At 40.2% G+C, this 27,741-nt stretch overlaps 1 protein-coding gene across 1 annotated transcript; it reads left to right on the top strand.

Moving 5' to 3' along the window:
• The first annotated feature begins 476 nt into the window (after positions 1 to 476).
• GDA (guanine deaminase) lies at positions 477 to 27,741 on the top strand. The gene is made up of 14 exons (XM_075726554.1): positions 477 to 614; positions 6,576 to 6,664; positions 8,298 to 8,469; positions 12,090 to 12,177; positions 13,430 to 13,535; positions 16,358 to 16,385; positions 18,122 to 18,229; positions 19,285 to 19,392; positions 21,576 to 21,673; positions 22,261 to 22,328; positions 22,802 to 22,948; positions 25,364 to 25,482; positions 26,592 to 26,619; positions 27,671 to 27,741. The coding sequence occupies exons 1-14, from the start codon at positions 492 to 494 to the stop codon at positions 27,739 to 27,741; spliced, it is 1,353 nt and encodes a 450-aa protein (XP_075582669.1). The 5' UTR covers positions 477 to 491.

The raw sequence follows: 27,741 nt of genomic DNA, 5'->3' as shown, positions 1-27,741 counted from the left end.
CCTTCAGGTTGGTTGCAAAAGTTAGTTGCCAGACACTCGCAAAGTATTGCCAGACACCTGGCGATACCGCATCTCTCCCCGCTTCTTTGGAAGTAACTGGGACCCCAAAACCCACCGGGCATTGCTCCAGGCTTTTGCGCCTCTTACGGGGCGGGGGACCCATCGTTGCGGGGGGCCGGGGGTGTCCGGCGGTGGGGGTGGCTGCCGGTTTGGGGCGGGGGGCACCCCGCGCACCTCTCGGCCGCGCCCGGGCCGCCCGCGGGCACCTCCCGCCTCCCGCCCGCCCGCCGGCGTCGGGGAAGGGGAAGGCGGCGGCCCGGCCTCCCTCCGCCGAAACCACTCCCCGAAGAGAAAGTCACCAGGGGGTGGGGAGATGGTGACAGCTCCGGGAAGCCGCCGCCGGCACCGGGAGCCACCCAGGGTGGGCAGCGGGCTGGGCGGCAGCTCCCGGCCGCCTCCGCCGCGGCCAAGCGAGCCCCGCCGCCGCCGCCATGGGCTCCCCGCAGCGCCCGCCGCTCGCCCACGTCTTCAGGGGCACCTTCGTGCACTCCAGGCCCTCCGCGCCCATGGAGATCCTCCACGGACACCTGCTGGGGGTGGACGATGGCGGGACGGTGAGCGCGGGGGGCGAGGGAAGGGGTGTTGCGGGGCGGCTGGTCCGGGCGGCCGGGGGAGGCGTGGGGAGATGCCCGAGCGCCGTCCCCAGCCGCTCCGCTCCGCTCCGCTCCGCCGGGGCGGTGGTCTCCAAGGGGTCCCGCTCGCCCCCAGCCTCCCCCTGCGTCGGGGTAAAAACGGCCCAGTTCGGCCCCGAGTCCCCGTCCGGGGGTGCTGAGGGGCAGGGCCGTCTCCGCCGGTCTGTCGGGAGGAAGTGGAAGATTTTCGCACTCGAAGTGCTCGGAGTCTGTCGGCAAAAGAGCCGCGGGGAAGGGATTTCACGCGTGCAGGAGCTGGAGATAACTGCGATGGCGCGTTATCTCCGTGGCACGAGTCTGCAGGTAGCCAAAATCTGTGTGTGAAGCGTGCTAAACGTTTCCAAAACAGCAGCGCGCCTGGGCCAGGCACTCTTTCAGATTCTCTCAGTTTCCTTTCAGTTTTGCAAGCAGGTTTTTCATTCCCTGAGTATGAAAATAATGACTGTGAGTAATTGCAGTGTACCCCTGTACTCATACACAGCCTTCTGAGTGAGGCTTTTTTTTTTTTCTTGTCACAAGAAAAAACATGGCGTATACCCATAAAGAGTTAGGAGGGTGATGACGTTGGGCATGTTGTTGGTACAAGCCAAGTTTAAAACAAGCATTGCACTTCCTAGTAATGCAGGATTGATTCTGGCAAGGAAGCTCGTATCATTCCTGTAACAATATCACACGTAAAACTGAGTTTCACAGTGCATGTTGTGTAGGTAGACTGGTAGTTTCTTACAGACTCAATAACATATATAGGTACACTATACATAATAAAAAAAGGTAATTTTCTTTCTTGTGGCTAAATAACAGGCTTCAGTGTGTCAGGCTTCACTAGCATTTGAAATCTGTGCAAAGCATGCTTTGAGCCCTTACAGTGTTTATTTTCTCTGTTCGTACAGGTCCATGAGGGCCTGTTTCAAGACAGCCCTCTTACAGCTCTCGAGTCTGGTGCAAGGCATAGCAAAGTCTATGAGAAGCTGTATTTTGATGTACGGGAGGGAAACAAAAACTTGCATAACTAGGTGTTGGCTGCTGTCAACTGAAAACAATAGAGCTGATTGAAAAAAGGGTTTGGTTTGTGTAACTCAGGTGCAGGAGGCAGAAACTCATCCCACTGTCTCTAACGGCAATTTCCAGAAAAGGGTCCCTACTCAACATCCTTAGGAAATCAAGACCTTTAAGTTATTTTCTTGAAAAACAGGTACCTTAGTAAGCTATAGCTAGGGATTTGTGCTCTCAGTCACCTTCTTCCCTTCTCCCAGTGAACAAGGATTCACTGGGTATTGTTTTCCTTGCAAAAATTGGCAACATGCAGTTGTTTGAAAAAAAAATATTTTCCAGTAAAACACTGTTGTCCAAAAATAAAATTCCCACCAGAGTACAGTAACAAGGACTTTCATTTTCTTCTCTTTTTAATATACTATTTTATTAATACTATTCCAGGGCCTGAAACACTGAGTTTTGGTACCCTTTAGCCTATTACTCATAATTTAACCTCATGCAGAACTTCCACTGGGATCACGGAAGAGCTGGCTTTCAAGAAGGACATGGTGGTCAGAAAATTGCTTACCTTTATTGTCCAAACTTTTGCCAAAACTGTTTCAGTATTGCTCCCAAAGAAGTAAGTTTAACTAAATAGGTATTGTTCTTTTGCCTCATGTTGCTGACTCCATCATGGAAAAATCTTGCACGGTCTCTGACAGCATGAACAGATCGGCTTCTGTGAAAGCCAGGTCCTGTTCTCCAGTGTGAGTTCCTGCCTGTCCTCCAAGGGACAGGAGCATACAACCAGCACCACAGAAACGCTGCCCAGACCCCCCCTGCATGTGGGGATACTTGGCTGGTGAAGGCCACAGATGAAATGTCAGGTCTCTGTGCTTTGCCTGTAGATGAAAAGGGAGCTTTAGCAAGGAAAACGCTGCTGTCAGGTATGAAGACCCAAGTCATCATCAAGTTAGCAAAACAAGGACTGTGTTTAACTGACCGGTTTGCAGAGCAGTGTGGTGCCGCTCTTGAGTAATGGCAAATAGGGTAGTATTCCTCAGGGTAAAGAAAATAGAGACAGGTGCAAAATGTGAAGTATTGGTGTAATTAACTTAGCTGAGTAGAATATGAAGTAAGTAGAGCAAGTATTAAGCTAAAAGCTCCTGTTGAAGACATGAAAAGAGCAAGAATTGTGGAATGAGAGTCAATATTGTTAAGTACTGCCAAACATAAGTGTTTGATTTAAGCCAGCTGGGATAGCAAGTGATGTGTGTTAGCTGTACAAGGAAGAAGGTACAAAGGCACCAGCATCTATCTGGAGTTTGTTGCTTAGCATTTGTCAGCAGGTTGGGCTGTTTGTTCAGGAGCTGTGTCTACTAAGTGCTCCTGTTACTCATCTAGCCTCACACTCCAGTCTGGGGAACTAGGCAAGCAATAGGCATCATGTCTCTAATTGCAAAAGTCAGCTAATCATTGTGGGAGCATGTGGGAAGGGAAAGAAGGATGGACCCCTTATTCATGTTCATCTATGAATGTCATAGCCAGAAACAAAGTAACACAGGCACTGTGTTCCTTCAGCCAGTATTGTTTGCTTTCCATTCTTTTGGTAGCAAAGTTATTTGCACTGTGGTGCTTGGAGGCAGTCACAGTTTACCACATCGGGGTTGATGCATAGTTTAGTGGACCAGCTATGCATTGATGGAGGAGCTTTGGGCATCTCTTGGAATAAAAAAAGCCTGAGCTAGGCAGCAGGGTAGGGATCATAGAATCATAGAATGCTTTGGGTTGGAAGGAACCTTTAGAGGTCATCTAGCCCAACCCCCCTGCAGTGAGCAGGGACAGCTTTAACTACATCAGGTTGCTCAGAGCCCCATCCAACCTCACCTTGAATGTTGCCGGGGATGGGGCCTCTACCACCTCTCTGGGCAACCTGTTCCAGTGCTTCAGCACCCTCATTGTAAAAAATTTCTTTTTTATGTTTAGTCTATATCTATTCTTCTTTAGTTTAAATCCATTATTCCTTGTCCTGTCACAACAGGCCTTGTTAAAAAGATTCTCCCCATCTTTCCTGTAGGCCCCCTTTAAGTACTGGAAGGTCGCAATAAGGTCTCCTCGCAGCCTTCTCTTCTCCAGGCTGAACAACCCCAACTCTCTCAGCCTGGCCTCATAGGAGAGGTGCTCCAGCCCTCGGATCATTTTGGTGGCCCTCCTCTGGACCCACTCCAACAGGTCCATGTCCTTCTTGTGCTGAGGGCTCCAGAGCTGGACGCAGTACTCCAGGTGAGGTCTCACCAGAGCAGAGTAGAGTGACAGAATCACGTCCCTCGACCTGCTGGCCACGCTTCTTTTGATGCAGCCCAGGATACGGTTGGCTTTCTGGGCTGCAAGTGCACATTGCTGGCTCATGTCCAGCTTTTCATCTACCAGTATCCCCTGTGGAGTCCTTCTCCGCAGGGCTGCTCTCAATCTCTTCATCCCCCAACCTGTACTGATACTGGGGGTTGCCCCATCCCAGGTGCAGGATCTTGCATTTGGCCTTGTTGAACCTCATGAGCAATATGTCTCAGTAGAGATGACTCAGCTCCTTATCTTTGGATCCTTTAGCCCCATCGCATGGGTGACACATCAGAACTGATCAAAGTGTTTGGGCACTGGTGTTCGCAGCCACTGATCCCGCTTTCCCAAAGCGCTGGTTATTGTCCTTGGCTTCCTTCTTTACAAGCTGAAGGTCTTACTCTTGCCTGTGCACTTCTCTTGACTCTCTGATTTTTTCTTGCTTTTATAGTGTTAAGGTCCAGAACTAATTTAAAGGACCAGTGCACCAGGTTGGTGTAGAAGCAAATAATCAAGCAATGTCCAAGCCTGTCCAAGCCAAAGCATTCAGTGTTAGAAGGATAGCCAGAGCACTGTAAAGCAATGGGAGACATCTCTTGGGCGACCAACGAGTTCTGCTGGAAAATTTGTTTGAAAAGAGTGTAGATGTCTTGCTGATTCATCCATAGCCGCATTCGACAATAATGGACCAGGTGCCAGATTTAGGGTTGATATTTATGTGTCCAGCTCCCTTGAAACATACTTCCTTCATTCTTCCATGATTTAAGTGTTTTATTATCTGCACCCTAAGAGTACATAGTACTAACTTCTTTTCCATGGCAACGTCTGTTTCCAGAATTTGCCATCTGGTGTTTCATGTTTCTCTCTCTCTCTTTCCTTTCTTTTTTTTCCTTTTTTCTTTTTTCTTTTTTTTCAGCAGCTCTAACGTTACTCATTCTGCATCCATTTTGACTTCAGCATCTGAGTGACATTTTCTTTATTGCTCATCAGAAATTTCAGTAGGTCTGTATTCTAAGCCCTCTGCAGATATATAGCTAATTAAACCGGCTGTATTCCTCTTTAGAAAGAGAGAGATGCTGCTTCATGTGAAGTGTTAATGGATTACAGTATTGTTGCAATTTTTCCTAGTGTAGTATTTATTTATATGGTATGATTTTAACAAGGTTTTTTATGCCTAAAAATTTAAAACATCTGCTCTTTAGACAATTTAAATCATATAAGCCATCTGTGCATTTAAAAGACTAGGCAGCCAAAACCTACTTGTTTACAGTTTAGCAGCCTTTGCTTATTTTTCTTTGTAGAAAGAATAGAAAATGCAAAAGGTAATGTCATACACATAAAAAAATGGCTGTGCAAATAACTGCTAAACAGTGCTCTTTTGGTACTCTTGATCTTCCTCCTAAGTTCCTTCCTATTGCCTTCTTACAAGTATTTGATCTTGCCTTTACATGTTTTTTTAATTGCTGCCTTAGAAACTGCTGTCATGAGGGTGATACAGGCCCCCAGTGTGGGAATCTTCACAGGAGCAAAGGGTGCTGGTAGCAGTAAGATTACTCCCTTGAACTTAGAGGGATGAGCTCTTGTACCAAGGGAGTTAGAAGACCATGAGTTGGTTTCTGGCAGAAACTGTACATAGGCAAGAATTCCTGACAGCCCAGGACAGACAGTCTTTGGCCAGGGGAGGTGGCAGGGTCCTCTACTCTGTAAAGTTTTGCAGAAACCTGGATCCCGCCTGGAACCTGTAGCGGGCATTTCAGTTCCTAGACTCCCCACTCTTCGTTTCTTGGAGAGTTGTCATGCCTATTATTGCCAGACCAGAGGATGAGAGAGTTGAGAATTCAGCTGCCAAGAGTCATGCTGTAGTTTAAAATGCCATGGAATTTAAAAATAACAGAAAGTGTGCTAAAGTTCTGACTTGGCAACAGAAACTCAGCAGCAGCAGTGTCGATGTCCTCTAGGAGTCAAATGGGACTGAGTTAGGCTCCAGATTGTAGTTTTTTTTTAAATAAACGAAGACCTTAGGCATACCTTTAGTCTGTTCTGGAAAACAAAAAGATTATTGGCATTTTTTCCCTCAATTTCTTTTCTCATGCTAGGCACTTAAAAAAAAAAAACCAAACCCAACATTAATGACACGAGCAGAAAATTAGAAAATACTTAGCTCAGTGCCAGTCAGTCCTAGGTGAAGCAATTAATTTGACCCCTCTGGTTTTGAATACTGTAATTGCATTCTCGTAAGGCTGTCACACACCTCCACAGCGACTGGCTGTGCTGCTAGCATGGCGGTACGTTGCAGTGGACACTGCAGTCTGTCTGGTTCTGTCCATGTATTACTTGAGAATGAATTAATTGTTTTCTTACAAGTTACAAAGTGGGTGTGGTTATTTACTGGATAGTGAGTAGATATTTCAAAATCATGCTTGATAGTCAGGAAGAACAAGTATTTCAATGCAAACCTATCACCTTTGTAGTAAGTGTGTAAAATCTATTTTAAGATATGACTCATTTTGCCTTCATGCAAAGCTGGTGTGGGATACAGGTTTAAAGTATCTAACTATGTTTTCTTTCTTTTAGATTGTGTTTTTGGAACAAACTGATCAGCAAGAACAACTGGCTAAGAAGTGGGGGTTCAAACCGTCTGACATAAGAGAACTGAGTAACCAGTATGTGTTTTGTTTAGATTAATTTCAGCAAATGCTCTGAGTGAAGTAATGCGAGTCTCTGTGAATACATTTTGCCAGGAAGCACATTAAGTCGAATCTCATGGGCAAAACTCCCTTTCAGGTCTATGAGAGCTCTTAACCCAAGAGCTGCCTGTGTCCTGGATGGGACTTGGAGGGTGGACAGTCCGTGTGCTTTTTGCATTTCTTGGTTTGGGACTGCAGCCATGGCTGAATTGTGCTGGCTGATTCACACTGCACAGAACAAAATGCCATGTTTAGCTTTCATACATGACCTCTTCTGTGCTTACAGAAGTAAATAATGTTTATTCTTGAAATTACATTTTATATCCATTTTGTTAGCAGAGGGCTGTGCCTAACTAGCTTGAAACTCTAGACTTAGCAAATGTTGGTGACACTAACACTGCAGATACAAAACTCAATTGCTTGGGCTTTGACACACTCCCTAATAAAAACTAATAAAATTAGAATATTTAAACCTTCTAAACACAGAGCCTTGGATTTCTAACTGTATTGCAGCTAGAGCGTTTCTTTTTTCTTCAGCCAGTGAAATTCCCCACCTTTCTGGTGAAGTGAAATAGTTTTGGATCACACCTACTATGCTTTGCATGTAGTAGCACAACTGTAAACGACTTGTGGCTTAGAATCTAGAGCTGCAGCATCGTTTTAGTGTTCAGTTGTTAAAAAGTCTGTATGCTTTGTTGGAAAGCTAATCATACAGAATATATGAGTCATCAGATGTTTTCTTCACTTGAAATAGTCTGAGGAAAGTGGTAGGTGCTGGGAATATGGATCGAATTGAGAAAGATCTTTCAGCATTTCTAGCATGCAGGAAAACAGGAAGAAGGGGAACTACAAAGAGGTGAAATCACTGTTCACTCAGTAGCCAGGGAGAAGGGGAATGAAGGAAATTTTATGCTGTACAGAGTGCCAGCACGAAACAAAATAATTATAGCAACTTCCTGGTAATGTTGATATATTCATCCCTGTTATTGCATGAACACTACATGACAACAAACAATACTACAGTTCCATTGTAAATTTGCCTTTCCTGTCAAGATATTAAGCGGAGTTTTTTTTCACCGGTGTCTATGTCTGCATTTGTAGGCACAGTGGCTGTTCTTCCATTAAACCTTGAAATTCATTGATTGAATATATATATACACACACATATATAACACAGAGGAAAACTGGGGTATAGAAAGTTACAGTTTTGTAAATATAATTGTCTGGCAGCTAGAGGCCCAATTTTTCTCTTTTTCAGGTGGATTCTATGGTGGAGTAATTTTAGTTATTGTGAAGTCAGTTTAGCTTTACTTGTTGGCATTTAGTCTGGGTAAATATTAAAGATAATTGGATTCATCATGGTTTTTTTCTCTGAGTTAGCTATATATAAGTCTGTGTGAAAGTTTTATTATTAACTGCTTCATACTATAAAAGGAGTATGGGTAGAGGTACAGTAGGAGTTGATAGGCTGATGCTGAAAGAGGAAAGTTAATCTGTACTTGCCCTTTACTCTGGTGGATTTTGCTCAAAGGTACTGTTTAAAGAAAAACTACTTACTGTGGAAAATTTTGTTACCTTTTGGACTATTGTAATTTTCTTCTTTCCCTAGTGAATTCTTCATGCCGGGAATGGTTGATACACACATTCATGCCCCTCAGTACTCATTTACTGGTACAAGAGTAGATCTACCTCTTTTGCAGTGGTTGACTACCTACACATTCCCAACAGAAGCCAAATACAAAGACAGTGATTTTGCAGAAGAAGTGTACACCAGAGTTGTTGTAAGTACTGCAAATGTCATTTACCTACTTGACAACATTCATATTTGTGAAATATATCTATGTTTTCAGAAGGTCAGCAGAAATAGTAGAGCATGTTGTAATGTCATGAAAACCAGATAAAGCCAACAGTATAGCCACTGTTCTAATTGCCAGACAAGATTGTCCCCTACTAGTTCCAGTCTTGTTCTGTTGTTGCCTGTAAGACAGTTCATTTAATCACAGTTAACAACGAACTTGTACATCATCTTTTCTGTTACCTGCGTACAATGACCAACATTTAAGAGTACTCCCAGAGCTAGTATAGCAAGCAGGTGCTGACTAACTCAATGCATAAATAACCAAGCATGGTGAAAAAAAAATTCAGAGGATACTTCCTTTTCTGTACAAAAAGCCTCTACTATGAAATTGTCTTCTGCAAAGGCTACACTGAAGAGAAGATGTTTCTCACAGACAACAAATCTGGGGTGTTTTGGAGTAATTAAGGAAGACGTTTCTACAGCTGAGGTCCTTGTAGAAGGAGTATCTTTCACTGCAGGGGCTTTAGATGAAGCCTGTCAATGGTATTGTGGCACAGAGAGACTGTGTTTCAGCTAGGCTGGTTCTGAGCAATATAAAGGCTTTAAGGTCAAATTTCAGTTGATGTACAATAAGTAACTAGGTCACATTGCAGAGTACGGATTCTGTCCTATAACTGAAATGTATCCTTTAATATGTGGACTGAAATATCTTCAACAGATTAAATGATTTGGCCAGCATAAGTTGCCTTGCATTTCTCTAATACTGTGACAACATGTGTTGTCAAAATAATAACATAGTGAATCTGAAATAAATAGTTCTACTGTCCTTGCCACACAAATTTAAAAAAAAACCCCAACTTTCTGCCATCTGCCATAATAAAAACATGTAGGAGCAGCTTGGTCATAAACTCTAGTGACAAGCACACATGCCTTTAGCTACTTAAAACATTGTATTGGGTTTGCGTGGCAAGGTTTTGGTAGTGAGGGGGCTACAGGGGTAGCTTCTGTGAGAAGCTACTGGAAGGTTCCCCTATGTCTGTTAGAGCCAATGCCAGCCGGCTCCAAGACAGACCCACCACTGGCCAAAGCTGAGCCAATCAGTGACAGTGGTAGTGCCTCTGTGATAACATATTTAAGAAGGGGAGAAAACCAACAGGACACAAACTGCATCCAGAGAGAGGAGTGAGAATATGTGAGTGGAGCAACCCTGCAGACACCAAGGCCAGTGAAGAAGGAGGGGGAGGAGGTGCTCCAGGCACCGGAGCAGAGATTCCCCTGCAGCCCGTGGTGAAGACCATGGTTGAGGCAGGCTGTGACCCTGCAGCCCACGGAGGTCCACGGTAGAGTGGATATCCACTGCAGCCCAAGGAGGACCCCACGCTGGAGCAGGTGGATGTGCCCAAAGGAGGCTGTGACCCCGTGGGAAGCCTGCGCTGGAGCAGGCTCCTGGCAGGACCTGTGGAGCCATGGAGAGAGAGGAGCCCACGCTGGAGCAGGTTTGCTGGCAGGGCTTGGGACGCCGTGGGGGACCCACGCTGGAGCAGTCTGTGAAGAACTGTAGCCCATGGGAAGGACCCACACTGGAGAAGTTCATGGAGGACTGTCTCCTGTGGGAGGGACCCCACACTGGAGCAGAGGAAGACTGTGAGAAGTTCTCCCCTGAGAAGGTAGGAGCAGCAGAAACAACATGTGATGAACTGACCACAATCCTCATTCCCCGTTCACCTGCGCTGCTGCAGGGGAGGAAGTAGAGAAAATTGGGAGTGAAGTTGAGCCTGGGAAGAAGGGAGGGGTGGGGTAAAAGTGTTTTAAGATTTAGTTTTTATTTCTCGTTATCCTACTCTGATTTGACTGGTAATAAATTAAACTGATTTTCCCTAAGTCGAGTCTGTTTTGCCCATGACTGTAATTGCTGAGTGACCTCTCCCTGTCCTTATCTTGACCCATGAGGTTTTCATTATATTTTCTCTCACCTGTCCAGTTGGGAAGGGGAGTGATAGAGTGGCGTTGTGAGCACTTGGCTTCCAGCTGTGTGCCTCAACAGTTACTGCCTCCATCAGTTCAGACTGGGTGACATCAGCACAGCTAAAGTGCTCACTGTGCAAGGTGTTAAATAACATCACTTGGAAAAGAACTGCCAGTGAGAGATGAAAGTTAGTTGTAGGAGCTTCAACACAATGGTTAGGCTCTCCCCATGTGTATCAAATAGGACAAGGTCAGGAAAATGTCTTCACCCCCAAATGCTGCAGAATACCAGTTGCTCTGCAATGTTTGGTAGGGCTGATAATAACCATCAACTGTTTAGAAACAGGACTAAACCTGCAGGGAGCAGATACTGTTTCACATGTATCTGTGTACTTTTGGAGTTGTAATGAAAATGTGAATTTTTTCAAATAAAAATTCTGTTTCCAATAAACACTTTCTATATTTGGTAAAGCAAACAAATTAGGTGAAATTTGCCAGATATTAGCTGGAACCTGCTCTGGTCCCTCAAATTGTGGGAAAGCCAATTTTTCATGCTGATGTTTTGGAAACAGAATGTTTTTATATTTCATTTAACAATGATAAGAATCCAGAAGTAGAGAATTCTGGGTTTTGAAAGCTAAGAAAGACAAAGTTAGTTTCTCTCAGTAATGGACATTGTTATTTTTGAGACTCATTTTAGGAACCTTTAAAGATATATTTTTAATTATTGGCTTTAATTTGAATATTGTATGGAAAAGACAGAGCTTGGCTTCATGTTTGTCAAATAATTAGCTCTAGGCATTCTCAGAAGTTGTGTTGGATATCCCACCTTCTATCTCATTAAAAAAATAAAATAAAATTCTCAAATTACATTGTAGCCAGAATCCAAAAATGTAATTTAAACCTGCATGTTGAATGGGTAGTCAATATAGTATGCATTAGTCCCAAGATCAAATGAAGCTATAAATTTAATCGTGACTTAATGTAACTTTAAATGGCTCTTCATTTACTGTTATGTCCTCCAAAAGTAAAATGAACAGGTATCAACCACCCTCTCTTTTCAAATCGTATAATTAAATAAATAATTAAATTACACTCTGAGCCGTTGTTCTCAGTTTACATTTACCGTGAAGTTTGTTACTTTGTATTCAGGGATTACAAAGGTTTTTTATACAAGAAAGCCTGGCTATTTTTCCCAGCCACATCAGGTGGCGATATGAAAACCATTACTTTTTCCCAAAAGCCTTCCTTTTCTAACATTAGGTAAACAGTGCTTCACTGTGAAAATTGGAGAGCCTTTCAAAACTAGGAAATAACATAAATGACTGGTTGTTTGTATTTCTAAATATAAGTCAGAATTTGTTTCCAGTTTGAGTGAAGGAAATACAGACTGGTTTCTATGGGTTTAGCCATTGTTAAAATCCTGTATGGATTTGGAAAAGGAATTTTTGTATTTATTGACACTCAGACTTAAAGAAGTTATTATGAAATTAAAAATCTGTATTGTACCTTCCTGCTTCACTGCACAATTTCACAATCACTAAATGTACTTGCAGTTTGAAATCACACTGCCTGTTCTGCTTTGTGGCAGCTTGATTGGTTTTTTTCCAGACAGTTGAAACTGATTTCTTTTTATAGAGACGAACTCTAAAGAATGGCACAACTACAGCTTGCTACTTTGCAACAATTTACACAGATACTACTCTTCTTCTTGCTGAAATTATAGGTAAGACTAACAGTTTTGAAGGCTGTTGTGCAGATATCCTTCCTTCCTGTTTTGAAGGAAACAGAGCTTAGGAGTTTTAGACTAGCTAGGGATCTGTCTTTTTGCTAATTTGTTTTTTATTCATTATATCTCTCATACTGTATCCCCCAAATCCACCCTAGTTACCCTTGTTCACTTAACTGCCTCTCTCCTACTGTTGTTTCTGCTACTCTCTTCATTCCCAAATCAGTTGCTGGCTGAACTTGAATTAGGTCTCCTGGAGTTGCTCTTCAGCTGCAGTTTTCTGCTCTTTCTAGCCTTTTGCTATTTGAGGATTAAAGGGCTGAATGACAAGAGGTGCAGTCAGGGCATCAATTTCCTGATACTCTGAAGTTTCAGTTGAGAATCAACAAAAAAACCCTCCAGACCCCCTCTAAGACCAGAACAGTGGGAGCTGCATCAGGATCTTATCCCTCCCTTCTGTTCACCATTGCAAATGCCTGCTGTTTGAAAGTGTTGTGATTCTTGCAGGATTTCTCAAGGCTCAGCCAGCTCCCAAAGCAGAGCAATTTAATGAGAATCTCAGTTTCCATCAGAAATTCCCTCTTCCTGATTTTGTAGGAAAACCTAAAATTTTGAAGCCATTGTATTCAACAACTCAGACAGTAAAAGTGGACAAAAGAGATCTAATTTAGAAACACGTTTAAAAGCTTATAGTTTAATATTATATGCATTCCTTTTAAGTCTTATGCATGAATTCTGAGTCCTAGCGTGGATAAATCTCAAGAAAGAAGCTAGAAGTAGCTCTGGTAATTTTCTCCATCCAACTGCATGTGGGAGGCGTGCTAGGAACCTCATTCCTTTCTTTTAAGGAGAGATGGTTTGCTGAGATCTTTGTGCCTTTTCTCAGCTCAGGGTAATCATCTACTAGAGCTACTGTAGTTTGATGCTGGTGTTTCTCATCATATACTTCACAGCAGTCTTCTTCATATACTACCATTATGAATTCTGGCTGTGGTTAAACTACAGTAATCTAGTCCTCAATTATAATGTGGAAGAGGAGAACTCTTATTTAAATGGGTTTTTTTTTTTTTTCCTCTTTCCTTTTTAGCCTTAAAAGTCACATGGATGGTCCCAACTTAGGACTAAATTCTGTTCATCTTAAATGAAGCTGGCTCGGGTAGAATTTGCTATTTTGATTTCAGTACAGGCTTTGATAGCAGTTTTTGAGAAACAGTGATTCTGAGTTTTATATTCTTATGCATCTCAACAGATAAATTTGGTCAACGAGCATTTGTTGGAAAAGTCTGCATGGATATAAATGACAGTGTGCCACAATACAAAGAGAGTACTGCTGACTCTGTCCAAGAGACAGAAAGGTAAGTTGATTAAATTGATGGCACAAGACTTTTTCATGTATCTGAGAAGTGAATGTGAAGCTGACTAAGAACTTACAGGCGTAAATTTATTAGGAACAGCTTTTTTTCTTCTGACAGTAGTTTCCTACAGTTCTGTCAATTCCTGCATACCCAGTTGCTGCACAGCCCAAGTGGTTTCTCTCTAGCTCTTCCAAAGAAAGGGAGAAGCTGCAGCTCCAGGGTTTGGAGAGAATATGTGTATATTGTTGTCTGTTTTCTGCATCCTCTTTTCCCTTCATAGCTCTGTGTGTGGAGGTGATGTGACCTGACATGGGATGGTGGGGTTGCATCAGTTCCTTCACCCCCATTAATTTCTGAGCTAATTCCTTCCCCCATTTAAAATAAAGCTTTATTCAAGTTGTAGGAGTCAGCTTTCATATACCCCATTTTAAACATGCTGTGGTTCTCCTCTCCTCCAGCATAGCACTGGTGAAATTACTCTAACTTGCTGCTGAGGGAATGAAGGGGAATCAAATCAAGGCAATGTACATGGCAGAGGGGACCCAAGACTAGAATGTGGCCGCCTGCTGTCTTAGGTTTCCCTTGTCTTTCACATCCATGCTCAGAAAATGCTTAAGCAGACATACAGCTTTTCTCACAGGACTATTTACTTGTATAAATGTTTCAAATATCATGCTGAAAGGGAAGATAACTAATGTAGACATGTATGGCACTTGTGTGAAGTTGCTACCTTATTTTTGCAAATCATGCTAGAAGAATGCCAGTAAAAGTTAGAAATGGTCATGGATTTCTGATGGTGTTTGCATTTAAAGACGTTTTTAAAGCACATAACATTAGTAATTTGCGCTCTATTAACATTTGTCTTCCTTCACGTAAATCCCCAGTTTTTGTAATACAGAGTGAGTCCTGCTAAATGGCCCTGAAAGTGGCAGAACTTCCAGTTCTGGTATTTTTTAAAGCTTCAGAATGATCTAAATAGCTTTCTTTTAAATACCTATCTTGTGCCTCCAACTCCTTTCTCATGTGATTCTGTTAATAACAAATGTCTCTCAGCTTTGGATGAGAGTGTGCCACAAGTACTCCGGAGCTGTCTAGAGAAGAGAGCTGTGTGCTTGTCAGCATGGATCAGGGGTACTCATGGATCAGGGGTACTTATCTCATCAGGCCTGAATCGCAGCAATACAATTGCAGAAGGGTGAAAAAGGCTATTCCTTTAAGAGGGCAACCTTTTTTTTTTTTTTTTTTTTTAACAGGACCTAAGAAATACGATCTGTCACACCATCAGAAAATGTATTACACTGATTTCAGTTCTGTACAGTAAATATAATACTTATATTGTTTGCACAGAAATAATATACAATTCCAAGTGCTTTGTATATTAAATCTAAATTCAAGTCAAGAATTTGAATCTACCCTTCTCCTGCAAAGAGGGTTGAATAATAAGTTGGGGAACTGAAATCTAGAATACATTATGTGCTACTAGTAGTTGTAGTCATCTGGAAAGTGGAGGACCCATGTTCAAATCTGTTCTGCTACAGAAGACAGTGGTTTGAACTTGAGCTTCTTTCCTTATAGAGAAGTACATAAGCCAACAAAGTATAGGGTATTTTGAGAAAGGTATTTCAGGTTTGAAACTATGCTGACACTGTTCAAAGAATGTGAAAAAGAATGAAAGCAGCCAGTCTGGAGGTTTTGGATTATCACCTGAGAGTTGTACTTGTGTTACAGTTTCTGCTCCAGTGAATATTTTACTGTTACATCAGGTGAATCAGTAAGAGGAGAGACAGACAGATGATACCTAATTCACATTGTATTTTGGCTCTCAAAGTTAGACAGTGGTGGGCTTAAACTCCTTTGGTCATTGCAGAAGTTCAGCTTAGGTCTCTCACTTCCAGCTGGTGATCTAGCACCAGCTTCAGTGAATCTAGCCTCCAGCACTATTTGCTCTTCCATCCGAAGATACTTGACAAATTTGATTCAATGTTTGTTGTGACCAAAGTTACAGGTTTTTCTGAATACAAACTATGACATGAAAATTTACAGAGATCCTGTCCAGAATCCATCTCAAACTGGCTTTTGGAATTTATTTGCATACACTGTGCATGAGTTTTCAAAGAATTTCTTCCCTGCAAAGGCAGAGGAAGTTTTATTTGCTGGTATGCATTATCCATATTGACTGCTTGAGGTTTTTTCTAGAGGTCCCCTGAGGTAGCTTCTTCTATTTAACAAAGTAAGTAAATCTATACTGTATTTTCCATAAGGTAGATAATCTGTACGCTGACATTAATGTAAGCATTTCCAGAAAATCAAGGGTCCTTTAAGTGAATGAGGACATATGCAACTACTGTAAGTGAGGTATGAAATATTGCAGCATCTTTTAAAAATAGGGTTTTAAATAATAGAATATATTTAAGGCTGTAATTTAAATTCATGGACAAATTTAAGTGGTTTTTTTTTTTTTTCCTCTCTAATGTTGCAGCTGTAGCTTATAATTATGTTTTCAATTAATTTAATGTAATACGGATTTGGTTTTCAGTGAGAACTCAGAGTAATTACCACATGTCTATGTTAATTATTGCAAATGAAAAAACTTCTGCATACTCAGGGTCAAATTCATAACTAGCATAATTTGGTGTAACTATCCTGACTCCATTGTGTTGCTTCTTTTTTTTTCGTCAGAGAATCTGGCCCAACTTTTTGTAGAAAAATTATCTATGTCTGAAATGGTTAATAGGGTATCTAAGTAAATATTTTTCTATATTTTTCATAATCTATAACACAGATGACAGTTTTATAACAGATTTTTTTCTACTTTTTTTCAGGTTTGTTAAAGAACTACTGGAAAAGAAAGTAAGTAGAGTTCTCCTTTGTATTCAGTTTTGTATTCAGGGGATGCTGTGTGAATATATGAAATAGTTAATCCCACTGACAAATGCTGCTGGCTTAGTGACAAATCAATAAAAACACATCTTTCTGTGTAGTAGACAGATACCAGCAGCTGCTATCCATGTTGTTGAGAAATGGGCTTGTAGCAGTGTAAATTCAGTTTCATGGGGTCAGAGCACAGCAGAGTAATGTTCTGTGCATGTTCTCTGTTGACTTTAAAATATGCAGCTTCCTAGGAAGGACAATTTTCTGTTAAAGAAAGGTGGAAGTCAGTCAATCACTCTGTGGTATATAAATAGACTAGCAAAAGAAGTTCTCATCAGCAGAAATCAGTGTTTTTACAGTACAGTTACTAATGCATTACCGATTAGTATTTTGGGTCAGCGCATGTTTTCCAGTGTGTTTCTAAAGAAATTCAGGTTTACACTCCTGAGGTAAAGATAGAGGTTTACACTTCAATATTACAAACAGGGATACCTTTCTTATCAGCCTTGTGTTTTCAATGGCTTAATTTTGACATTTGCATCTCAAAATACTCAAGAACGGATGCCTTGAGTTTAATTCCTAAATCATATGTATTAGTAGAGTAAGTCAGCTAATCTGCAGAACTCCTGAGTTCCTTGTGTATGGGAGGTGGTATAAGAAACTGCAAATCAAGTTATCATATACTGTCTTCTAGTGGTGCCACATGCACAACTCTTGCCTGTGACTGAGGGCAGAATTGTAATGCCATTGGCTATTTTTTAGTAAAGTTTTAATCCAGAAGTGCAAAGTGTAAAGTAAACATCTGTAGCTCTAGTCTTGGTGTCTTGACCACTGTTACTTACTGTGTAGCATATCTGATGCTACCACTAATCTTTGTATCTAGGGAGTATAGGGACAGTTTGTTGCTATTTGTTTCTTAACAGGCTGCCCAGAGAGGTGGTGGAGTCATCATCCCTGGAGGTGTTAAAAAAACGGGTAGACGTGGCACTTGGGGACATGGTTTAGTGGACATGGTGGTGTTGGGTTGATGGTTGGACTTAGGATCTTAGAGGTCCTTTCCAATCTTAATGATTCCTAGTTTTTACATTCATTAAAAAATATTCCAGCCACCAAGCCAGGAAACATGAAATTAATTATTACTCTACAGTTAACTGTTTTAGTGGTAGACTTGGTAGTGTTAGGTTAATGGTTGGACTGGATGATCTTCAAGGTCTTTTCCAACCTAAGCGATTCTATGATTCTATCATGAGTGAAGAAGGTTGAACAGGAAAAAGGCTTTGTTTTTACAGAACTCTGCAGTTTTGCATCATTACATCTTTGATATTCACAGAAGTGGAACTCAGAAAAATGTCCGTTCGTTCATCTGACATATTTCTCGTAATGCATACTGGACTGCCAGCAAATTTGAAAAAGCATCCAGTGCTTCTCCTGAAGTCTGGTAAAATCTCAGTGACTTGATGAAAGAGTTCTAATGAAAATAACTGCTTTACTAAGGTTCATGAAAACTGTTATCAGAGAAAGCTTTGATTCTCTATTTCTGTGGTGAAATTTCTAATAAAAATAAGGAAATTACTATACAGCGTAATTTGAGTTGGCAAGGATGCAGTAAGCAATAAGCAATGGAGACAAAATGTAATTGCTGTGTAAATGCTTGTCTTAATTATGGTTACTCATATATAGATGTAGAATCCCAAGCATCTCTCTAATATTTTCAGTATCCAAGGGTACAGCCTGTAATAACACCCCGCTTTGGCCCTTCCTGCACAGAGGATTTGCTGCGTGCACTTGGCAATTTAGCACAGGATCATGATCTCCATGTGCAGGTAAGCTCTGAGAGCTCTGTATACAATTTAAAGAGTTTGGATAGATAGCATACAGAGCAGGGAGTTTTCATCATTTCGGCAAAACACTTAACATCCTTACCTTGGAGCCTGTCTTTTAAATTCCTCTGAAATTATTAATGGTACTCTGCAAGAACACTGTGACCTGCACAGGAAATGAGAAGGCTCATAGCTGGAAGGATGCACAATTCAGCAAGCTCCAGTGCATGGTCACTAGGAGACCGGGACCTGGCATTGTACGTTAGAGCAACCCTTGGGTTGCTGAAGGTTGCTCTCCGTAGTCCAAGGGTGTTACGTCTGTCTCTCTGCCTTCTGCTGTTTCTGTGCAGAGCAGATTTCTGTAGATAAAAGAATTACTCATCATTGTATCTTGTTTAATATGGTTAACATAGCTGTAGGATTTCCAGTGTGATGAAGTTTCTGTATTTACAAACGGTGTATTTTAAAGCTTACAGATCTGTTGACATTTCAAGATGTTTGGTTTTTGGTTACACAGTTCTAAACATATAGTGTTTTAAAGCTAGCCTACATTAGGATTTTTTGTCATTATGAAGTGGGCATTTTGAAAATAATTGCTCCAGTGGGAGCACAGAAGAATCAGATTTTTATCTGAAATCAGGAATTCATCAGGCCATCTGAAGATACATGGAGCAGCTCCCTATATGTTGCCCTGATCCCAGGGTCCGCTCTGTGGTAGGCTGGTTCTCTCTTTTACCTCACAGTCATATGTATATATTTTTTTTATTATTTTAACATTTGCCAAATACCAAGTGGGCCATTGTATCACCAAACTACTGGGATGGACTATCCAGGCATACCATCTCATATCACTTTTAAAGGAACAAATGGAGCTACTCTTTTGGGTCCCAGGGACCTCTCCAATGAAAAGAGAAACCCACGGACTAGATCTAACTACAGGCTTTACAAATACTGGTTTCTGTCATTATATGTTTAGCACCAATAGGTTGCTCAGAAGGTTGTAATGTCAGGTTAAATTCTATTTAAAGCACTCATTGCTCTATATTTTCTTATTGCAGAGTCACATAAGTGAGAATGAAGGAGAACTCAAACTTGTGGAGAACATGTTTCCTGCCTACCAGAATTACACTGAATTGTATGATAAAAACAAGCTGCTTACCAGCAAGGTAGCTGCATAAAAACTTCCACAGCATAGCTTAGATTTATCCATGTAGAGAATATGATGGTTAACTGTAGTTACCTGAAAAGTTTGTGGTGTTTTGTCTAGGTCAGTGGCGTCTGGGGGAAAGTAAATTGGGTTTATGTTCTCTGTTGCACAGGTGTTGGTCAAGGTGTTGGAACTTTAGACAAGCCCACACTTTTCCTAACCATTTCAGGGGAGATGAACAATAAAGGTATTTTATGCTCCCTGATCCATTTTCCAAGGGCTCCAGAGAGAATTGGGGCAGTGTGATCAGAAGGAGACTAAGTAAAGCTGGTATTGTAGGAGCTGGTAATTCTTGGGCAGTACCCACTTATCCTTGTATTACAACGTTCTTTCACACTGGTTTTGGCTGAAGATTTGTTCTATGGTGTTATGGTAAGACCAGCTTAATTTTTTGCAGTTTCCTTCAGAAAAGCAGCTTGTCCTGTTGTGTTCTTTGTGTGAACCTCACATACAGACAAGTGCACTTTACTGTTCTGACTATCCAAAAGCACTCTCATCTCATTAGCTGATTTTACCAAGTGTTGAGAGGCACCGTGGCCTGCAGAGTTGAAATTCATTAAAGCTTTATGCTGGCGAGATAAATGCGAGCAGATCTGATACCAACCCACACTAAGTACAGGTTGGAGTGCCAGGGCATGCCTTTTTAGATAGTGGAGAGCCCATGCAAGAGAGAATATGAAGAGCCTAACTACAGTCAGAGTGCTTAAACATCAGTCAAATTGATTTAAAATTCTAGAAGAGAATTTTCAGAGGCACAGAGGGCAGCTGGGAACTCCTTGAGAATTAGCTATTGAACTGCCATTTCTGTCTTAGAAAATGCACCCCAGTAAATTACTTATTTACAGTCCTTTTTACCTGAGAAATCAATATGGACTACTTAAGTATGTACACAGTATTAACTTTCGTTCTCTTGCACAGTCTTATGCATACTGCTTTGTTGTGTCAGTGTACTAAAGAGAATATTAGTGCTGCAAAAACATAGGTCTTAATTCTGTCAGACTTTTATATGCACAACACTGAAAGTGGTCACTGAAAATCAGGGTTACCGGTGTTTTCTGGTGCAAGGCTCCTGGCTGTTTGGGGAAGCATTCTATTAAACACAAACATAACAAAACTGCAGACATTCCCCCCTCCCAAACCACCAAAACTAAGACACCAAATTAATTTTTTTTCATGTTTTAAAAGTATGTTTTTCAGAGCTGTGGCTGAACTGTTTCCTTCTTTTTAAAAAGTACAGATCAGCAGAGATCTGGTTCAGCAGCTACCATCTGTATGTCCTACACTGAAGATGTGGCTATTCTCATTGCATTTTCAGTTACATTTGAGCTTGATGAGTAGAGACGGCAAGGGTACAGTGCTATTAGGAGATACTCAGTGGAAACAGTCCCTGTGTCGATCTCATTTTTATCAACAGATTGCAAGGCTTAACAGAGCTCTTGCTCTTGCCTTTGAGTGGGCATTTGGCATATGAGGTAATTCCCAGTAGATTTGTCTGGGAATAATTGGTTTATGTCCTGTTAAATGATATTATCCTATATTTCTCTGTTTTTTGTATACTGCTTGTGAACTTATTTTTAAAGTCTGCTGTGTAGGCCAAGAAAGAAAAGTCATTCATCAGTTGCATAACAAATTAGATTATATAATTAAAGAATATTCCACATATATATATATATATATCTACCTGGTACAAACCTTAGAGAGACAATGGGAAACACACTAATTGTACATACATCTTCCATTGTATCTGATGTACTCCTAGCTCCAGTACTTAATCTCTGTGTTAGCTATGAAATATAAATCATAAGGTTACTGCAGTGCTAGGGCATCTGCGGAATTTTTGCTTTTGTTCCTTGAAGCTCTTAGGTCACAGCAGTAACTGCAAGAGTTAACACCCTCTCTTCTTACATTAATAAATGAAAAAAAGCCAAGGGAGTGATATGTCAGACATACTGAAGTTAATGAGAGTTTCTTCCCTGTTGAGAGTTTCTCCCCTGTTGATTTCAAGAGTTTCATTCAAGAAGTGCATTAATTTCCCTTGATGGTAACAAGTGTCCTTTTGGCTATAAAAAGCAGTGCAGCAAAAATCACAGGCACTGAAGTAAATGCAATATTGAGTAAATTGGTGATTCTGTTTTTCTTTAGACAGTGATGGCTCATGCCTGTTATCTTTCTGAAGAAGAGCTGAAACTTTTCAGTCTTCGTGGAGCTGCAATTTCACATTGTCCCAATTCTAACTTTTCGTAAGTTAAAAAAAAAAAGAAAAAAAGAATGGTGTACAATTAAATAAAGCTGTTGTTCACATAGTCTGTTCTATCAATGGCAGATTCGGGCCATCTCCCTTCACCCGAAAGTATGTATATGTTTTGGGGAGATGGGAATGGGCTATATAGTCTTCTTTCTATTAAGCAGAAATGAGATACTATACAGTATGCAGCCAGGATACTGTACGAAATGTTAACATTCATTTTGCGTTTAACGTAATCAATATCTTGTTTGTGATGACTTAATGGAGCTCAGGAAATGACTTACCATCTCCTGGAATATACTTTAGACCATATTCGGATTTTTTCACCGGTATACTGAGAGCTTGTTTTCAGCAGGTAACTATAGAATTGTGGGAGTTTTCAATTGAGAAAAACTGCCTTTATTTTTAGTGATTAGACCACATCTTTCAGATGTATGAATGCAAATGCTCCATCCCAGTTTAATAAATCCAATCTATTGCACATGTTCTGAGAGCCTTTGTCATGAAACGGCTCTGCAGCCCTGCTCTTCCTGAACTCTGTCTGCATGTATCACATGCAACATGTTTCTTCTTCCAATCCAGGCTGTGCAGCGGTGTCTTAAATGTGCAAAAGGTCCTGAAACACAATGTGAAGCTTGGCCTTGGCACAGGTTAGTAGTTTGCTGTAAAAACGGGTTTTTTTGAAAACCACTGGGAGATACAAAAACATGACTACTTGTTTGTATTTAAAAGAGAGCATGTCTCCAACTTATGGACCTGCGCTTTTTTTTCCCACTACTTCTAGAGTAATGAAGTCTAGAGTACTGAAATCTACAGCTGGTCCAAAAGTGTTTTAAAAAGAAAACCAAAAATGAATGAAGAAAGTTTTTTTCCTGTCGTGAGAGTAAACAGGGCTTGAACAACAACATTTCAGGTTTCTGTTACTCTGTGATGTGTTCTATTTACCTGACTTTGTGTGTGACAGCACATTTATTAGGAATTATACATTCAGAGACAGTGCATAGCAGTAAAACGTTTTGTGTTTACCACATCTGCCACCTGGTAACATTTAATCTAAGCTCATAGAAATTTAACCTATAGAATTATTCCCAAAGCTTGTTTCCAAGAGTCTGATCCCTTCTAGATGTTGCCGGTGGATATTCAGCTTCTATGCTTGATGCCATCAGGAAAACAATGATTTCATCTAATAGCCTTCAGATCTACAAAGTGAATGAAACAAGACTAACTCTTGAAGAAGCTTTTCAACTAGCTACTCTAGGAGGAAGCCAAGGTAAGAAGAAATTTCTTTAGGATGTACACAGACAACTACAGCTCTTTTTGATATTATGTCTCCCTGTCTTTAAAAGGTGGCTGAATTCACAGATTTTCAGGTGCCAGAGTTAAATCTAAAATGGTATCTGCTGGGCAGAGATATCCTTCTGTCTGTCATACCCGTACTAGACTCATTACAGAAGATGATTCGAATTGATGTTGAGAGTTTAATAATAGAACCTTAATGATTTTTCAGGGTTGTACATTTTCTTTGTGAAGATCCTCAGACTTCTTAATCATTAGTGCTTGTACGTTTATCACACTGATTGGAAAGACTTTGTTTTCTCAGCAACCAACACTTAGAGAAAAAGCTGTGCAATTACTATAAAATCACGCATCCTGTTTGTCATCAGTTTCTAATTTTGTTTCTGCTTTTTGAGCTCTCAGTGAGGCAGTTGGTCACTGTCTTTCCAGCAAATCAAAACATCATGCAAATCAGTCCTCAGTCAGAGAAAAGCACAAAGTTTAAACAGGATATGCACCACGGTTATTTAAGACACAGTTCCATCTGCAGAATATAGTCATATAGTATATTGGTTATTCTGGTTCACTGACATGTTTTGTCATGATCAGTATGCACATGGAGATTTACACAATTAGTAACATTTTAGCAGAACTTGTGTGATTTAGCAGAGAGCAAATCCACACATAAGTGAAAATTTATTACTATTTCAGTTAGCAGAAATGAGCTCACTAACTGCTAAAGAACTGGTCCCAAGTCTTTTCAGTGTTACATTTTTGTAGTTGTCAGAAAACACCATTGGGAACTATTAATGGAAGTTTGAAAGATGCAATGAAAATGTCATCAGACAGGTCTTGTCAGGACTGTATTTGAATTTCTGGAGGGTGTAATGGGGAAATAGAGAGGACAGAAAATGGGCGGGGACAAAAAAGGAGAGATCTTTTGCCCACAGTATATGCTGTTCTCATAAAAGGTAAGAATAAATTAGCTGAGATACGGAAAGGAAAACTTAAAAAAATCCTGAACTCATACATGGTTTCCCTTCCCAGCTACTCTTGTGCTTGTTTTGTCTGGGTTCTTTGGTTTACTTAGTAATGTGTTTATTTTGTGTATTAATTTTGAGCTGTTTTATCCTTACTGAATCACTTTCAAGGGTAGAATATAAATTACTCATACAACCTTCCAGTAGCCTGGACAAGTACAGTTTGCGGAAACTTAAATGAGCGATTCTGTCACAATGATTTGCTTTGCTAAGCCTCCTAAACGCTTGTCACCCTCTTGTGTTTAATCTAAAAATTGCACTCTGCTCACAAACCTGAAGGAATATGAGATCATATTAGTTGAAACTGGTAGGTAGTCAAAATATTTCACCATTTGGAGGAGTCTGAACATCTTTAAAGTACTGTCAAGTTCCTGCCACAGATAAACTTCACTGAAGGCTGAAGTTCCTTTGTTGGACAAGAGCAATCTGAAAACAAACGAACAAATTATTTGCATATTATCCCCTTTGATAACTTAGTTTATCTCCAGAGTATTGGAAAAGTTGATTTAATAGACAGATACTTTGTACAGCTTAAAACTATCCTAAATCATTTCCAAGGAGACACAAAAGCTTCTCTTTAGGTATTCTAAGTACTTGCAAGCACCCAGTCACTGAAGATGAAACTGCAGATTTTCAGTGCTCGTGCCCCTAAGAACCAGAAGTTGTAATGAAGCTTTGAAATAACAAAGCTAAATAATAGACCACAAGACAAGCCTTACAGGTGGGTATGAGACCTTCAGATCTGGCTGTAATATTTTTTCCACACCATATTGTTCTTTGTTCCTGCTAATTACCCTTAGTTATCCTCTCTGCACACCTCTTTTATTATCATATTATTATAGGTTACTATTGTAATAGGTCTGTGCAGCCTGTCAAAGTTGCTTAAACTGTTTAAACAATTAAATCTAATACTACCTTAGCAAGGTGAGTATTATTATGTACTTTACTGTTTCTCTGACTTATTTCATCACCCCTTTTGGAGATTTAACATTTTTGCAATGTAAACGATTGTTATTCCACTTTGAACAGCTAGTGGCCTATGCATCAGATCTGCAGTGACACAAAATCAATGGAGAACATTCAAAGAACAAAAATCAAAAGAAGGGTTCAAATTGGTTTTCAGATTTCTTTTACCCTTAATGGATGCCCTTCAGAAATTCATCAAAATATACATGTTTTTACTGAGAAGTTGCTTAAGAACTCAGATGCTAACATACTCACTGTTGAATTTGCTTTCGTATTTTTCTGTGTAATCATCTAAATTATCTCAGTTTTTCTTATGAACATCTCAAGTAAGTTGCCAGGTCCTTCCACATGGTGGAAAGAGGCTTGTATTAAAGAACTGTTTGTGAGTTTATTTTCTTTCTCAGCTCTAGGACTAGACGATGTGATTGGAAACTTTGAGGTTGGCAAAGAATTTGATGCACTGCTAATCAACACGAAGGCTTCAGACAGCCCTTTTGACCTGTTCTCTGCTGATAATTTTGAGGTAATCAGAACAGGATTAATGATCAAAAAAATATCTGGAAATGATGTGGGGAAGGTCCATGATACAGCCAGAATAAGTCTCTTGAGAGTTATTCTAGTAACAGGGATCAGATGTACTACACCACTGCTGTCTGTGCTTCAGCCCAAGAGGTTCAGTGGTTGGTTTTCTTTAGAATCTTGCTGTCCGCAGTGACAGACCCATATCCCCAAGAGCAAAAATGCATGCAACATTTTTTAATGCATGTTTTATTAGCCCAAGCTGACAATTAGAGTTAGCTATTTGCAGTGGCAAATGGCAGCCAAGAAAAAGCAATTCAATTTCAGTTAACTTTGAGTTCAAACTCAAAAATGGCAACCTGTTCCCAGATAAAGGCTAGGTTGCTTTGACTGCACTGCTATTGTAAATTTAAGGAGAACTCAAGACAGCTAATCTGAGTTGAAAGCACAGTTTTTATGCAAATGTATAAGCAGTATTGGCATTATGCAATGGGCACACCTTCTCGTACAAAAACCTTTTATGATTAAAAAAAGGTAGTGAACAACGTTTACTCAAATTTACTGATGTAGCCAGACTGTCTATTGCTGTCTCTATTCTGAATGTCACCATTTACTTAGAAATGAGGGCATAAGTGGTGAGGTAATTGCTTAATCTGTTTCATCCACAATAATCTGGATTAGATTAAATTCTTTAAGTTTTAAATCTTCTTCCTAATTCAAACAATTCTGGAAAAAAAATATTTTCCAGTTTCAGTCTAAACCTTTTTAGCTAAGTTAGCAGTTCTTAGGACTTCAAAAATGCTTACAATTTTGTCTTATTTTTCAATAAATAAATGAATTTGAGAACTCTAAAAAAGAGGAAGGGGAAGTATTTTGTTTAAGGCATATATTTGTTTATGCTGTCAAATTTGTGCTGTGTTTTCTTCCTGAGATATACAGACTCCGTACTGAAAGTTATTTATAGGAAAACGTGCAAATTGAGCTTTTATTTTACTGTTAGTAGGAATATTTGGGAAAGCACTTTTTAGCAATTAATTCAAGCTTCAAATTATTGTGATCTGGGATGCAGATAGATACTTTTTTCTGAATTTGGTTTTCTTCCATTTTTTACAGGACACTCTCCAGAAGTTCCTGTATCTAGGTATGTTCTGATTCTCAGCCCACATACAATTCTCTTGTTGTTCCATACATCAAAAATTGCCTAAATTAATGTGGAGGTTAATAATAAATTTATTTATACATAATTAAATATACATTTGTTTACAGTAATTAAGTACATGTATTTGCATTGTATATAAACATTAGTATGTCACTAGTAATATTTATTTACATTAATCAAATATACATTTACTTACATTTATTAACATTTATTTATAAACACTGAGTAAGAATTAAGTGGTTTAACTTTTGTTCTTTGGGACACAGTTAAATAATCATTTTAACATGATCAGATGCACCAAGGTTGTCAGATTTATTACCACACCCATCTGTATCTACAGTATGAAGTAAGTCATAGTTCACAGTAAAATAACTGACATGCTAATCACCAGTTCAGAACCAGTTCAGCTCAGAAGGACTTCTGCAAACCAGTTGCCATTGTGTTCTTTTTGCTCCCAAACAAAAAAGATGGCCCTTTAAAACAAACAAAAGCCAACCCAAAAAATCCCCCCCCCCCCCCCCCCCAAGAGCATATATATTCTTTATACGGCATGGTCTGGACCAAGAGCTGTGGTACCCATTATGTTGTTATGTAGAAGTAACTGGTTCTGTGTTGTTCTCTAATGAGAACTCTCTAATGAGGCTTTTGCCTTTTTGAGAACCTGGCTGAGGCAAACGAGCTTTACTGCTGCCTGATACCCGAGTTAGTTCAGATGCTGTACAACAATGCGTTTTCTGTACAGATATATAATATTTTCAGGGTTTGAATCTACTAAATATGTAGAAAACCCATGACACCACTGCAGCAGCTGAATGCTATGTTTATTTCTTCAGAAAAGCATGGGTAGCTTAAACATCCAATAATCTTTGTGGTAGCCTTGTCTATCTGTCTCCAAATAAACTTTCTCAGTCCTAGGAAACAGTCACTGCAAATGATGTATTCCAAAACTGATTTTGTGGATTGTATAATTGTCATTAATTAAATCAGTGCATAGATTTATGTGCAAATCTCTGTTTTGACCATGTTATTTCAGGTGATGATCGGAATATTTCTGAAGTGTATGTGGCTGGCAAGCAAGTGGTTCCTTTTTCAAGTCCAGTATAA

This window comes from Pelecanus crispus, chromosome Z, assembly GCF_030463565.1.
Source record: "Pelecanus crispus isolate bPelCri1 chromosome Z, bPelCri1.pri, whole genome shotgun sequence".
Taxonomy (NCBI): domain Eukaryota; kingdom Metazoa; phylum Chordata; class Aves; order Pelecaniformes; family Pelecanidae; genus Pelecanus; species Pelecanus crispus.
This window is presented reverse-complemented; position numbering and strand designations above follow the sequence as displayed.

Excerpts from the sequence above, each read along its gene's own strand:
- GDA (XM_075726554.1), top strand. The coding sequence starts at position 492 with ATGGGCTCCCCGCAGCGCCCGCCGCTCGCCCACGTCTTCAGGGGCACC. Across the intron at positions 8,470-12,089 it reads AAGTGTACACCAGAGTTGTT|AGACGAACTCTAAAGAATGG; the intron begins GTAAGTACTGCA and ends TTCTTTTTATAG. Across the intron at positions 12,178-13,429 it reads TCTTCTTGCTGAAATTATAG|ATAAATTTGGTCAACGAGCA; the intron begins GTAAGACTAACA and ends GCATCTCAACAG.